The sequence below is a fragment of the Nelumbo lutea genome, chromosome 6 (genome assembly GCF_056320005.1).
Source record: "Nelumbo lutea isolate HS-2025 chromosome 6, American lotus-T2T, whole genome shotgun sequence".
In the NCBI taxonomy this organism is placed as follows: domain Eukaryota; kingdom Viridiplantae; phylum Streptophyta; class Magnoliopsida; order Proteales; family Nelumbonaceae; genus Nelumbo; species Nelumbo lutea.
In genome coordinates, this window is record NC_142689.1 from 8,138,999 (window position 1) to 8,154,719 (window position 15,721).

At 43.3% G+C, this 15,721-nt stretch overlaps 1 protein-coding gene across 7 annotated transcripts in view; it reads left to right on the plus strand.

Annotated features, from left to right (window-relative positions):
- Window positions 1–15,721, plus strand: part of LDA (limit dextrinase) — an 89,498-nt gene that overhangs the window by 56,735 nt on the left and 17,042 nt on the right. For 4 of the 7 annotated variants that reach the window (XM_088950671.1, XM_088950675.1, XM_088950672.1 and 1 more), the window contains one exon: window positions 14,568–14,624. The exons of the other annotated variants lie outside the window; for them this stretch is intronic. In XM_088950671.1, the coding sequence (XP_088806797.1) occupies window positions 14,568–14,624 (57 nt within the window). The remainder of the gene's footprint in view (window positions 1–14,567; window positions 14,625–15,721) is intronic. 7 annotated transcript variants of the gene reach the window in all.

The window sequence follows — 15,721 nt, forward strand, 5'->3', positions numbered from 1 at the left end:
ACAAATTTTCAAACACCCTTCAATCCAACCACACTGCCTCTCTCTAAACCCATAGCTTCTCAACAAATCCAACAGAAAATACCAATCATACATGTCAGCAAAAGATGTCTAACTCTAAAGAGAATGAGGGTTCAAGGCACAGTTCATTGTGACACCGGAGACTGTTATCTCTGGTGACAAATCTCAGGTAGGAGCAAGACAGCTGCTGAGTAGAAAGTGGTGGACTGGTTTAAAGGCTTCGTAGATGGTCTACTTTATGCCGAAAAAACACAAGGTTGGGGAAACGAAATGACTTATAAAGGAAAGAGGTTCACAGTAGCAAACAAAAGAAATAGAAATGGAGGATTCTTAGTTTTAACAGAGTTCTTTGGCAAGGGGATAAAACAAACAATATGTATACCAGAGGGACAAGCTAAACAGGGGTAGAGGGTGATTGCTGGAGCACTTGAGGAATTCAACCAGGGAAAATGGGAGTTACTAGACAACGAACAGCAAGATAGAAGTAAAGAACTTAACTCAGGGGTCATAGGTGGGGGAAAATTTGGGAAAACAAACCAGCATAATATCTCGTTCTTTCCCATTTCAATACTCTCTACTGAAACCAATTCGAAGGTATTGTGTGAGGAAAGGAATGCGGACTGGGGCAAAAGGAAAGTTGTAAAACTTAAAAAAGAGGTGGAAGACTGGCAGGAAGTGTTGCACATACTGGTGGAGTCGATTAAGCCAAAGGAGAAAATCATCCTGATATCATGTTGACAGGTGTATTATATGTACTGTACACAGGTTTAGTACCCACAGGGGTATTTTTGTATTTTTACAGTCTTATTGTGTTGTACAGTATAAATACAATGCTTCACTCGACTGAAGCTGAACTTTTGAGGCCTCAACTCTGTTGCCTCTTCTTCTTCTTCTTCTTCCTTCTTTCTTCTTCTCCTTCTTCTCCTGCTCAACATGGTATCAGAGCAGGACCGTCCAGGCCTGGAAAACAACCAGCCGAGGTCTCTCTCCACTGCTGCGTAGAAGCTTAGTCCTGATGCTTGAAGACAAGGAAGAGGAAGTATTCTCTAGTGCTGCTGCTAGTCTCCACTGCCGTGTAGGGTTCTGCTACAAGTTTTTTCTTCTTCTTCTTTCATCCTTCAGCCTTAGGTGCTGGTAACTGGAGTTGCTCAGCTAAGAAGACTATAGAAACCATCCCAGATGTACAAAGGAAGGTTCTGATTTGAAGAGAAGTTCGAGTCCTTGACTGTACTGCCTATTCACAGTTCGGGTCACCTAGGTACTGAACTGTTCTTTTCTGTTTATGGTTCTCTTCTTGTACGACTGTTGATGTCCCAAAATCTGAGTAAGGACTGTCCCCTTTCCTCCGATTGTGTGTTGCTCTATTCTGCTCTCTAAGGGACTATTGATGAACCCTAGACCCTAAGTGACTGTTCGGCTGCCCTGGAAAGTGGATATCAGCCGATTAGGTGTGGTGAACCACCACTCATATTGCTGTGTTCCTACTAAGTTTGTTTTTTTTTTTTCAGCTGACAAACTGTATTAAAGTTGTAAATCTGTAGGTCATTCAGACCTGGTTACATTGCAAGTGCAGTTCGTATATTGTTCAGTGAACTCCTACACAGTGTAGGTCATACAACTTGTACTGCTGCTGCAGTGTTTGTGCTTGGTTCCCTGTGAAACCGAAAATCTGCAAGTGCCTAGTTGTGGACTATAGCAGCTCTGTAAGGCAGTGTGCCTTTGGTTTTGTGTACTTCTAAACCTAGAATCATGAATAGTGAAGATTCAGCTACATCCAGAATCTCCACAATGCTGAATGGAATGAGTGGGAACAGTGACCTATCCTTCCCTATGGTTGTCGTTCTGCTTGATGGGTTAAACTACCTAGAGTGGTCAAGGGGGATCAAGCCATACATAACTGCAAGGGGAAAAATAGGCTACATAAATGGAAGAATCAAAGAACCAACTTCTGGAAATGCAGAACATGATAGATGGGATCAGGAGAATAGCATGGTTATGTCTTGGCTTTTGATCTCCATGCAACCGCAAATAAGGAAGAACTTCATGTGGGCTGAAACTGCAAATGAGATTTGGGAACAGGCAAAATCCACATATTCTGAACTTCAACACTATGCCAAGATTTATCAACTGCAAGCAGTTTCATCTACTTGTAAACAGGGGGAGAGGAGTTTATCCGTTTATTACTCTGACTTGACAACCGTTTGGAAGGAGCTGGACCATTACCAGAATATTGATTGGAAGTGTGATGAGGATGCAAAATTGTACAAGAAACTTGTCTCACAGCAAAGGGTGTTTGCCTTTTTACATGGCCTTAATCCTATCTATGAATCCATCAGAGTACAAATTCTAAGTTCTAAGGATCTTCCTTCAATGCTCTTGTCCAGTCTGAAGAGAGCAAAAGAAACTTGATGAACAGTACTGGAGGGGATGCAATTGTGTTGGCGGCAAAGGGGGTTCCTCTACTAGTGGTGGCCTTTCTTCCAAGAGAGGGGATCTCTAGAAGAAAGCAGAAGATAAGGAAAAATTGTGGTGCACTAATTGTCAGAAGCCTCGGCACACCAAAGATACTTGTTGGGATCTCCATGGGAAACCAAAGTGGGCTCAAGATCTACCTAAGAAGCAAGGCTTAGATGTAATTAGAAGACCCGGACAACAAGGTACCAAGAAACACCACATGGCCAATATGGTTACTCGGGAGATTCAGCCCTCCACTTCTACTGTGACTCAAACACCACATGGCTAACATAGCTACTATGGATCTGACCCAAGGGAGGATATTGTAAACTCCTTCCGTGACCATTTGGACCTTTATGGTAGAGCTATTCGCCAGATGGATGCTCCTCCCACCACCTCTTTTGCATCCACATCAGGTAATCCTGTCACAGCTTTCCATGTTGCTTCTCATAACTTTGACTCTCCATGGATCATTGATTCTAGAGCGTCAAAACACATGACTAGTATGTCTTCTTATTTTCAAACTTATCACCCTCTTTCCGGAAGAGATAAAGTGAGACTAGCTGATGGATCATACACTTGCATAGCTGGTCAAGGAACTCTCTCTCTTCCCCTCGGCCTTACTCTTTCTAATGTTCTTCATGTTCCAAAATTCCCTATGAATTTGTTTTCAGTCAGTAGTGTTACAAATTCCTTAAACTGTACTGTGACCTTTTTCCCTTCCTATTGTGTGATTCAGGATCTGGCCTCGGGAGGACGATTGGTAGGGGACGTATAGTTGATGGACTCTATATGCTGGAGAATACGACTGACCTTCATGTTACAGAGTCTATGAGTCAATTCAGAAAGAGTAAAATGTATTTGTGGCATTGTCGTCTGGGTCATTTGTCTTTTGAGTCCTTGAAAGTTGTTTTCCTAGAACTGTGTATGTCTGTGTCTGTTTCTATTTTTTCTTATCAAACGTGTCAGTTAAGCAAGCATTGTAGAACTCAATTTCCTCAAAGAAATAGTAAATCTAAGTTTCCTTTTCACATTGTGCATTCTGATGTGTGGGGCCCTGTTACTTTACCTTCTGAGAGTGGCTACAAGTACTTCATTACCTTCATTGACGATTATTCCAGATACACTTGGGTATATCCAATGCGAACCCGTGAGGAAGTACCAAAAATTATCCAAGATTTTCAGTGGATGGTCTTCACCCAATTTTAGACCAAACTCCAAATATTTCAATCAGACAATGCAAAAGAATTTTTTCATAGTGACCTCACGGAGTTCTTTGCTTCACATGGCTCACTTCATCGGAGCTCTTGTGCCTGCACGCCACAACCAAATGGTGTGGCTGAACAGAAGAACCGACACCTTCTTGAAGTGGCACGCGGTTTACTACTCCACATGAATGTTCCCAAACGATTTTGGCTTGAGGCTGTCCTTTGTTCTACATACCTCATTAACCAGATGCCCTCTCGTTGGTTAGAGTACAAAGCCCCACATCAGCTTCTCTTTCCTAAGGCCCCTCTTCTTTCTATTCCTCCTCGTGTTTTTGGTTGTCGGTGCTTTGTCCAAAACCTATCTCCCACCCGGGGGAAATTGGACTCTCGTGCTATCCCGTGCATATTTCTTGGCTACTCATTCTCTCAGAAAGGGTGTCGTTGCTTTGATCTTGTTTCTCGGAAATTCTCTGTCTCCATGGATGTTACCTTTTTTGAGGATGAGCCCTTCTTTCCCGTTTCTCCTCAGGGGGAGTGTAGGCATGAGGAGAAACTGGTTCAACTGCCTCTTTTTCCTACTCGTTCTCCCCCTTCTCCTTCTGATCCTCCACCTTTCCGTGTTTTTTCTCGTCGTAAAGGCCAACCAGGTTAAAGTGTTGTGGAGAATCCAGAAGCCATACCTCAAATGCCATCAAATTCCTTGGGGGAAGATCATGCTCACTCAGGTAACTTGACTTCCAACCTCCCTGTTGCTAATGATCTTGACCTTCCCATTGCCCACAAGAAAGGTGTTAGGTCGTGCACCACTAAACACCCCATTTCCAACTTTGTTTCCTATGAGAAAATCTCACATTCATTTCGTGCTTTTCTTTCCTCCATTGATAGTATCCTTATTCCCAAGAATGTGGCAGAAGCTCTCTCAGTCCCAGAATGGACGAAGGCCATGAAGGAAGAAATTGATTCTCTTCATAAGAATGGCACGTGGGAACTTGTTGATCTCCCTAAGGGAAAGGATCCAGTTGGATGTAAATGGTGTTCACTGTTAAGCATGGGGCTGATGGAACCGTGGAGAGGTATAAAGCTCGTTTAGTGGCAAAGGGTTTTACTCAAGTGTATGTTGATTATGCTGAAACCTTTGCCCCTGTTGCCAAAATGAACTCTATTAGTCATTTTTTCTCTTGCTGCCAATTTGAATTGGGATCTACATCAGCTTGACATCAAGAATGCCTTCTTGAATGGTGACCTTGAAGAGGAAGTTTATATGGTTCAACCCCCCCGGTTTTTTGGCTCAAGGAAGTGAACAAAAGGTGTGCAAATTGAAGAAGCCTTTATATGGGCTGAAGCAATCTCCAAGAGCTTGGTTCAGCAGATTTCATACTGTAGTTCAGTAGAGGGGATACAAGCAACGTCAGTTAGATCACACACTGTTTGTAAAAAGAGTAGAAGGTAAAATGGCTGCCCTAATAGTATATGTGGATGACATAATTGTTACTGGTGACTAGAATGATGAAATTCAAAGTTTGAAGGACTTCCTTGCCACTCAGTTCGAAGTGAAAGATCTAGGACCCGCAAAATACTTCATTGGAATTGAGGTTGCCCGATCAAAAAAGGGTATCTTCATCTCCCAAAGGAAATATGTCCTAGATTTGCTTAAGGACATTGGAAAGATTAGGGCTAAACCAGCTGACTCTCCCATTGACCCCAACCACAAGTTAAGTGACAGCCAAGGTGAACCTATTAAGGATGTGAAGCAATTTCAGAGGCTTGTAGGGAGACTGTTGTACCTCTCTATGACTCATCCAGACATAGCATATGATGTTGGTGTCCTCAGCCAGTTCATGCATGCACCTAGGTCCACTCATCTTGAAGCAGCGGAGAGAATACTGCGGTATCTTAAGAAGTTCCCGGGTGCTGGCTTATTATTCTAGAAACATGGGACATTTGAGAGTTGAAATTTACACAGGTGTGGATTGGGCTGGATCTCAAAGTGACAGAAGGTCTACTAGTGGTTCCTGCACCTTTGTAGGAGGGAACCTTGTTACTTGAAGGAGTAAGAAGAAAACCGTGGTAGCTAGGTCCAGTGCTGAAGCTGAATACCGTGCAATGGCACATGGAGTAGCCGAAGGTATGTAGATAAGGAATTTATTGGGAGAGTTGGGTTTTCCAATTGGTAAACCCATGACTCTGCTCTGTGACAACAAGGCAGCTATAAGTATCGCTGCCAACCCGGTACTACATGATAGAATAAAGCACATTGAAGTTGACAAGCACTTTATCAGAGAGAAAATCATCACAAGCGAAGTATGCACTCCATACATCAGCTCTGAAGACCAACTAGCAGACATCTTTACAAAAGGGCTAAACCATTCCAGACACCAAGGTCTCTGTGACAGGTTGGGCATGATTGATATCTATGCCCCAACTTGAGGGGGAGTGTTGACAGGTGTATTATATGTATTGTACACAGGTTTAGTACCCGCAGGGGTATTTTTGTATTTTTACAGTCCTATTGTGTTGTACGACCAGTATAGCATAAATACAATGCTTCACTCGACTGAAGCTGAACTTTTGAGGCCTCAACTCTGTTGCCTCTTCTTCTTCTTCTTCTTCTTCTTCCTTCCTCCTTTCTACTTCTCCTTCCTTCCTCCTTTCTTCTTCTCCTTCTACTCAACATACCATTTGATAAGTGCAAGGCTCTTCTGGACATGGCCGAACCTCAGAGTAAAATTAGAATATTTGAAACTTCACTTGGCCAGATTGCAGTAGAAAATTGGTCGCCCTTCTGTAATGAAGTGAATATTTCTCAGAAATCCCTAGTGATCAAGACCCTAGGTTTACCCTTTAACTTGTGGCAGGAACACATCTTCCCCAAGATTGCAGCGATTTGTGGTGTTCTGGAAGGATTTTCTATGCAAAACCTCCAAGTGGCAGGAGCAAGAGTGGAAAAAATCCCAAGAAGCCTGGACATTTTCGCTGACGATTGCTGGAGAATGGTGTGGTTGGCGTTGAAAGTTGAAGTGTCTCTCTAGAATGGTTCGGAGGTTGAAGAAGGTGCTGACATGGACTGTTGGAGAACATGTGGCATCAGCTGGGTGGACCGCCCAAAGGGCCAAGTTGACCAAAATAATGGGGGAACTGAAAGGTCACGTGAAAGACCTAAGTAGCACTTATCTTCATTAAGGGAGTAAGTTCGAAAGTTTTTGAATGGGATCCAACGGCCCAGATGAAATTGTATGTAGAGGTGCTGAAGTCCAAAGGCAGGCCAGCTCGTGCCCTGTATGAGAAGATGGAAAGTCTAAACCAGGCTCCCACAACCCGACCCAACTTCTCATGCAGGGTTTTAAGATTCAAATCGGGTCACGTGACCTCATCATCCCCAACTACTTCTGTTTGTTCGTCTCGTCCCCAAATAGAGGCGGCGATCTGAACCCCCCCCTCCTCTTCCTCCGGCTGCTAGAACGACTTCGACAACTAGGATGAAGCTTCAATGGAGGCTGGTGACTGAAGATAACTCCACGACTGAAGATAACTTCATCGAAGATTATTGGTAGGAGCAGGGAAGGATGAGTGGAAGAAAAGAAGGGTGCTAGTGGCTGATAAAGGAGTGACAGATTGGAGGAGGGTTCTGAGTACAGTTGCAGGGGAGATAAGTATTGGGAGTGAAGCTATGTTGTTCCCTTTTGCAGAGACGAAAGTCGTGCTTGATGTAGGCGACCGGGAACTAAGTTTTAAAGTAGTTGTGGTGGATGGAGGTCTGATACAGGTTCATAATTGGAGCCCAATCTGCAATGAAGTCGAAGTCCAAGATGGGTGTGTCCGGCTGAAGCTTGTAGGCCTTCCATTTCACCTTTGGCGAGACTCTATTCTTGAGCACATCGTGCAAAGTCTGGGAAGCATCTTGGTGAAAGCTGATAAACGAAATATGGGTGCCGTGGAGTTACAGGTAGCTGGTGTAAGGCATGAGAACCTGCGAGGTTCTTTGAATCTGCTCGGATGAAGCCTGGTACAAGGTGTGGGTGGCTTCCGAAGTTGAACGGTCATGGTGGGAAGGTGCTCCTAAGGTAGAAGATGATGAGCTGGCTGGGTGGTGGACACGTGGAGGGCAGAGGTTGGGAGATGAAAAGGTGGAGCAGATGAAAGTTATTTTTGGGGTTACCGAGCCAGTTGGGGAAAACAAAATGACAAGCAACCTAATTAAGGAAACTAATTCAAATGGGTTTGAATTAAACAAATTAATGGCAGGCTCTTCTTCTAATGCTGATGTGGCGAAGAGGCAGGATGGGTTGGGGAGCCGAAAGGTTTGGTCCGAGCCGTTGAAGGTGGCGGGTGGGTCAGGCAGGGCGAAGTTTGAGCCGAGACAGCGTTGGAAGGGCCCACGTGACAACTTAAAAGGTCACGCGGGTGGGTTGGGTGGGTGTAACACTGAAAGGAGGCTCCACTTGAAGGACCCACGTGATAACTTAAAATGTCACGTGGGTTGGGGTATGGGGACTCTGCTTGGGCCGCTGATAGACGATGTTAATGGTCTATCATCGTCCCAAGTCACGAGAAAGGGGGGGGGGGGGAATGCGCGCAGCGGCGGAAAATGGAGAAGAAGTTGGATTTGCAGTGGGTTTCCTGACGAAGTCTGGAGGAGCTTAGCCCCCTATGACGCTCCTCAGAGAGGCCGAATCCAAGATACGCTAGGGAAAGAACTGAAGAGAGGGAAGAGAAGGATGAAGGTTAGGTGCAGTGTAGTGAAGGAGATGAAGAATCGGAGGACTTTTCTGTTGATGGTACTAGTGTGGGCATTGTAAATGACGAAGGTAGTTGTGTTGGAAGTGACATGGATTGGTGGAATATTGCAAGCTTATTTCAGGGTGAAGATTACAATCGGTTTAACTCATTCCCAAGACTACAGAGTGTGCAAGGAATATTAGAAGGGGCAAATCGGGAGAACTGGAAGTAGAGCAGGAACACACCATCTAGGGGTGAACTAGGGGTAGAGTGGAAAGATCACCAGGATGACCAAAGGATAGAAGTACTTCCCAACCAACTCAGGGAGATAGATGTTTACCAACCTTTGGAACAAGAGAGGGAGGCCGGGAGCAGTCCTTTTCTAGTCTGTCCATCAGTCCCAGGTAACCGAGTGATTTCAGTTTGTGCTACTAATGTGTCTCATGTGTCTTTGGTTCCAGATTATGTTTCTATTCCATGTTCTGTAGCCCATGAATATGCAGCCAAGCTAGTAGGCGGGCTCTCCGAGGAGGGGGAGAGGGGAAGGAAGGAAAGTGGGAAGGTGCGGGAAGGAAGGTATAGGAGTGAAAAAGTGTGGGAAATCATTGAAAGAGTGTTTAAGGAAGTGGAAGGAAAGTTGCTCTGGAGGAGGGAAGGGGAGGAAGAGGGGAGGGGTTAGTGGAGAGGAGGGAAAGGAATGAGGGTAGAGATGGAGAGAATTACAGGGAAAGAACAGGGAAGGAGGGAGGTAACAAGAGAGGGAAGATGGATGGAGAGGAAAGAACAGAGGTGGGACCAGAGGAGAGGAAGAAAGGGCAGGTGGACAGAGATGGAGGGGATTCTGTAGGAAGGGTAGGGGTGGAGGACTCGGTGAGAGAAGACATGATAGCAGAATTTGTAGGGAAGTTGGGTTGTAGGTTGGAAGATTTGAATGTGTTAAAGAAAGCTTACAAAAGAGGAAGGAGACCAAAACAATGAAGAGGAGATTGAGTGAAGTAGAGAGACTGAAGAGAGATGTATAAGGAGACAAGAAGCTCAGGGTAAAAGGAGATAGAAGGAAAGGGGGAAAGTAGTGGGTAGGTGGCAAGGGGTTTAAAAAAGAAGCAGAATGAAGATTCTTTGTTGGAATGTGAGGGGAATTGGGAGTGCAAGGAAGAGAGCGACAATAGAAGAGGTAATAAGGCGGTATGACCTAGACATTGTGCTGTTGCAAGAGTCTAAGAGAATGGAGTTTAATAACAAATGGGCAAGGAGTGTATGGAAAGCCAGGGGGATTAGTTGGGTGGCTGCTCCCTCGTGGGGTGCTTCCAGGGGGATTGTAACAATGTGGAAGAGGGATGTGGTTGAAGGTTTGGAGGAGTTGATCAGAAAGTACTTGGTTTCCATGAAGTTTAAGCAGCAAGAGGATGATTATATGTGGGTGTTCACAAATGTATACAGACCGAATGACTACAGAGAGAGAAAGGAGTTGTGGGAGGAATTGGCTGATGTTAGAGGGTTGTGGGATGAGCCTTGGTGCATGGGTGGGGGTTTCAATGTGATCAGATTCTCGGATGAATCCAATAAGGGTGATCAGAGGGTGACAAAAAGCATGAGGAAGCTTAACAGTTTTGTGGATGCCTTTGTGCTTAAAGGGATTCCCCTAGCCCATAAGATATTTACATGGTCAAATCTCCAATCTAGATCCATTTGCTCTAAGCTGGATAGATTCCTGTTCTCTTTGGATTGGGAAGAACATTGGGGAAGCTTGGCTTCTAGAGCTCTCCCAAGGGTGACCTCGGATCACTGGCCCATAGTGTTATGTAAGGAGGAAAGAAGGTATGGAGGTCCTACCCCCTTTAGATTTGAAAATATGTGGTTACTTCATCCAGGGTTTATTGACAAAGTGAGGGTGTGGTGGTATGAGTGTAACCCATTGGTGGAATGGGAGGGGATGAGATTCCATAAGAAGCTACAGTTCTTGAAAGCAAAAATCAAGGAGTGGAATTTGGGAGGATAGAAGAAAGAAAGGGAGATATGATGGATACGATTGAAAGCCTTGACTCTAAAGAAGAAATGGGAGAATTTGGAGAGGAAGACAATGAACTCAGGAGAGATTTGAGAAGATAGTTAGAGGACTGCCTGCACAAGGAGGAAATTAGCTGGAGGCAAAAATCTCAGTGTAAATGGTTGCAAGAGGGAGATGGAAACACTAGGCATTTCCACTCTCTAGCAGATGGCAGGAGAAGGAAGAACTTTATCTCCAAATTGGTAGTAGATGGAATTGAGTTAATACAACAAGAGGAGATAGTCGGGGCCTGTGTGGAGCACTTCAAATCTATTCTAAGAAGGCCTGTGAGTAGAAGGGTGTGGGTAGAAGGATTGGATTGGCCAGATGTAGGGGTGGAGAACAGGAGAAGGTTGGAAAGAAGTTTTAATTTAGAAAAGATCAAGGAGGCTGTGTTTTCTATAGATAGAACAAAAGCTCCAGGGTCGGATGGGTTCACAATGGCTTTTTATCAAGACTGTTGGGATATTTTGAAAGATGATCTTTTGCGGGTGTTTGAGGAGTTTTTCAAGAGAGGAATTGTCAATTCGGGTGTGAACTCTACATTTATAGCCTTAATTCCAAAAAAGAAAGATGCATCCCACTCGAAGGATTTTATGCCAATTAGCTTAGTTAATAGCTTGTATAAGATCATTGCGAAAGTGTTGTCTTTGAGGCTGAAGGAGGTATTGCCAGGTTTCATTGCGAGCTTTTGTGAGTGGAAGACAAATTACTGATCAGATTTTAATTGCTAATGAGAGTGTGGAGAACTTTAAGAGGGATAAGAAGAAGGGAGTGGTCTGTAAGTTGGACTTGGAAAAGGCTTATGACTTGGTGGACTGGGATTTCTTGAGGAAAGTTTTGACTAAATTTGGGTTTGGGGCTAGATGGTGTAAGTGGATCATGGGTTGTGTCCAGAATTGTCATTATTCAGTGCTAGTGAATGGGACAGTGGTAGATTTCTTTCCAGCCAGTAGGGGTATAAGACAAGGAAACCCCCTTTCTCCTTTCTTGTTCATTCTAATTGTGGAGGTATTGGGGAAACTGATTCACATAGTAGATTCTAGGGGGCTCATTAGAGGCTGGAGAGTTGGGAGGGTGGAAACCCCCCTCACTCACTTACAGTTTGCTGATGACACGATTCTATTTTGTGAAGGCGGTAATGTGAGTTTTATTAGGAACTTGAAGTTAGTGATACAATTGTTTGAGCAAATGTCCAACTTGAAGGTTAACCTTGGGAAAAGTTGTGTAGTGGGGGTGAATTTGGAAGAGGGAGAAATCAGGGAGAGTGCTGAAGTGCTAGGGTGTGAAGTCTCGGGGTGGCCTTTGAACTACTTAGGGTTGCCATTAGGTGATAATCCTATGAGAGAGCTTTTGGAACCTGGTGGTGGAAAGGTTTGAAAAAAGACTGGTATCTTGGAAAAAGAACTACCTCTCTCTTGGTGGGAGAATTACACTAATTAAGGCCATGCTTGCTAACTTACCCATCTTTTTCCTGTCGGTGTTTAATATCCCTGTGAAGGTTGCTAACAGATTGGAGAAGCTAATGAGAGATTTCCTGTGGGAGTTGGGAGAGGAGAAAATGGATCATAGAGTTAGCTGGGAGATAGTGTGTAGGAGTAAGACTTGTGGTGGTTTGGGGCTTGAGAGTATCAGGAGAAGGAATATGACTCTTTTGGGAAAGTGGTTGTGGAGGTTCCCTATGGAGAAGGAGAAGCTATGGGCTAGAATAGTGGCAAGTATACATGGGATGGAGCACAATGGATGGGGCACTGGAATCAGAGCTAGGATCACAAGCAATTCTCCTTGGAAAACCATTCATGACCTGCTACCAGTTTTCTCCCCTAATATCAGGTATGATTTGAATTCCGGTAACTCCATAAAATTTTGGGAACAAACCTGGGTGGGGAGTGCCCCTCTAAAGGATTAGTTTCCTTCTTTGTATGCTCTTTTTGATTTGAAAAATGAGCCAATCTCGTCTTTCACCACCCCGTCCTCTTCCACTTCTGAGATTGGGTGGAACTTGGGTCTAAGAAGGGATTTGAGGGGCTCAGACTTCGACAGTATTTCGAGCCTTCTTGCACTTCTTGATAACATTGTCTTAGACCCCCCTAGGGCGGATTCTAGAATTTGGACACCTACCCCCAATGGCATCTTTTCTTGTGCTTCTTTCTTCAAATTTTTAAGTCAGTCCACCAGTCCTACTTTCCCCCCTTTCCCTGTTGATGAGGTTTGGTGCAGAGCAATACCTCCTAGGGTTGGTAGTTTTTGTTGGGAAGCCTATTTGGAAAGAATCAACACTGGTGATCTACTCCAAAAGAAGAGACCCAATACTTGCTTGTCACCTCATTGGTGTGTTCTTTGTAAAGTGGATGGGGAGATTGGTTTTCACCTACTGGTGTCTTGCCATTTTGGGAGGTCAATTTGGGATTGGGCTTTCTCCCTATTTGGATGTAGCTGGAATCCTCCATTAGACCTGCAGGGCCTTTTTTCCCCTTCTTTTTTCAAGTGGCGGATAAAAAGGGGAAGGACTATGTGGAGAGGACTAAGGGCTGTAGTATGTTGGACACTTTGGGAAGAAAGAAACTCTAGGATATTCTCAGAAGCTGAGAGAGGAGTAGCAGATCTGAGGGCTATCATACATATTAGGGCTGTATGGTGGCTGAAATCTTTGGAGCTATTCACCGATTACACTGTTGATGACATGTTGAGGAAGTGGGGTGAAATTGCAAATTGCACACAAACCAAGTTAGTAATGAGTGTGGCTTGGACCCCTCCACCTGGTGGATTCTTGAAATTAAACTGTGATGGGTGTAGTAGGGGAAATCCGGGACAATCGGGGATTGGGGGTGTTTTTAGGGATGAGAATAGGGTCATTTCTGCCATGTTCTCAGGTCCAATTGGAGTGGGTGAATCCCTTAGAGCTGAGATCTTTGCAGTTATGGAAGGAGTCCGGAAAACTAAGGAGTTGAACATCAGGAAACTCATAATTGAAGGGGATTCAGAGGTGGTGATAGGGTGGCTGATTAAAGATAACAATGGCTTATGGAAGTACAACAATGAGAGGAGGAAATTCAAGTGGCTGGTGCAGGAGATGGAAGTTAAGATATGTTGGGTTAAAAGATTGGCTAATTCTCTAGCTGACGGTTTAGCTAAACAAGGGGCAGAAAGGGATTCACTGTTTTGGGCTAAGCTGTAACTTTAGTGTTTTTTCCTTTTTTTTTTCCTTTTCTTGAGGTTCTTTGTTGCTCTTGGAAGATAAGTGCGTTTGTCTTCCTCTTGTAAATCTTCTATTGATGATTTAATGAAAGTGTTATTGATCGAAAAAAAAAAAGATAGAAACAATAATTTCTTTCACCTGTGAGTGGCACCCTCTTCCCTGTTGTAGCCAGAAAAGTATTGCCTCTAGCCAATTGGGTTTGAATGTGAGGAATGCCAAGTTTCTGAAGGTGGTCTAAACTTTAGAGGCTAATCTGCCAAAAATAAGGAGATGACCTGTGGACTCTACTCTCTGATTAGCATGATATACACATGCTGAAACCAAAGGAATGCCAAGGTGTCAAATGCTGTCATCTGTAGGAATATCCCCTTTCAACAGTTTCCAAGCAAAAAGAAAAAGAGATTTTGGGGGGTATTCTTTTGTTCCAAACCAAGGAATGCCAGGAGTTAATAATATCTCTCTGATGGAGAGAATACCAAGCTGATTTACATGAGAAATTACCACTTAGATAGAGTTTCCATAACTGAATGTCCAAACCATCTTTGAAACTAATCGGAAGGGATGAAAGAGAAGTCAAAATGTGTGGCAGTAGGTTGTTTTCAATTCAGTCCCACTGCCACACACCATTTCTGTCCTGGATATCATTTATTTTCAGCCTGGGATCAAAAAGATGATCAAGCATACCAATAGTAACTACCCAGGTTAAGGATCCCTTGTAGTCTCCCTGCAAATGCCATCTAGAAAAGAAATTGGCTTTGAAGAATTCAGCCCAGCAGCTATCTTGATTCTGTGTTCTCCTTTACTTGCATCATTATATTTCCCCAATTTTTTTTTATAATTCTCTTTTTTAGTTTTTCTGTTTTTTACCTTTCTGTATTTAACTATGCTTATGGTTGTAATTTTGTTCCATTTATTTCTACTTCAGGTTGGCATGGCTGCAAACTTGAGGGACTTTGTTTTAACTAATCATGAAGGGGTAGAGGTAAGGAATAGAGCTGTATTGGAGACACTATGATGCATTTCTTATATGCCCATACTTTCTATGATGGAACAATTATGTGGAATGGAACCCTTAATTCACAATGCAGTTCCAATGCGATGTTATATGAATGAGAAAGCTAGCATGTTACTTTTCTGGTCACCCTTTATCTCAAGAGAGGTGGTATGTCTTAGGTTTGCGATCAAAGATACTGTAATCCACTGATGTAGGACAAGTTAGCACTTCGGAGTCTTTCAATTTTCAGATCTGATGGTGAGCTTGTAGGGTGAAGACAATTTGGGTGATTTATGATGAAGAACAGATATGGAGAAGTAAATAGACAGCTTACTATCCATCGGAGAATGAGCAGGATATTAGAAAGAAAGAGAAGAACTCTCAGGGGTGCAAGTTGAGAGAGAGAGAGAGAGAGAGAGAGAGAGAGGAGAGATATTCTTAGGTAACCCATAGGGATACTTAAACAACTCTAATAACTCATTACTACTCTTACAAAAACTAAGAAAACCAAAAACAACTCCAAGAGTAGCCAAGAAATAAAACCAAAATCCCATCATTGATGAACAACCTATCAACAGAACAGCTATATCTCTCTCAAAACATACAGATTTACATAGTACCAATTTCATTGGTTAGATAATGATACCAAAATTATGCAAAACAGAAAATCTCTGGTCCTTGAGAAATAGGCTAAATAAAAGCGGAATTATCCAAACTTCAAATTTTCAAAAAAAAAAAAAAAGTCTAATAAGACTTATTAAACTATTTTGACCCTTTAAGATAACTGACCTTAGCTCTATGGCATTAATAAACTAGAAAATAAATTTAGAAAGAGAAAACTCAAAAAAAAAAAGTAACTCCTTTACCGATTCCATATCTCTTGAAGGAGTTAGTAGACAGTTTATGATGTGAGGTGAATACCCACTTTGATAAAGGAGAAGTTTTCATGTAAAAGGGGCCCATCAGGGCAATGGGAGAGCAGTTGTGGGCTACCTCAATAGATCTGTACTTTTGTGTAAATAGTCTTTACACTTGTACCTTACACTGTACATTTCTGATACTTAATAAAAATTTTACTAGTTACT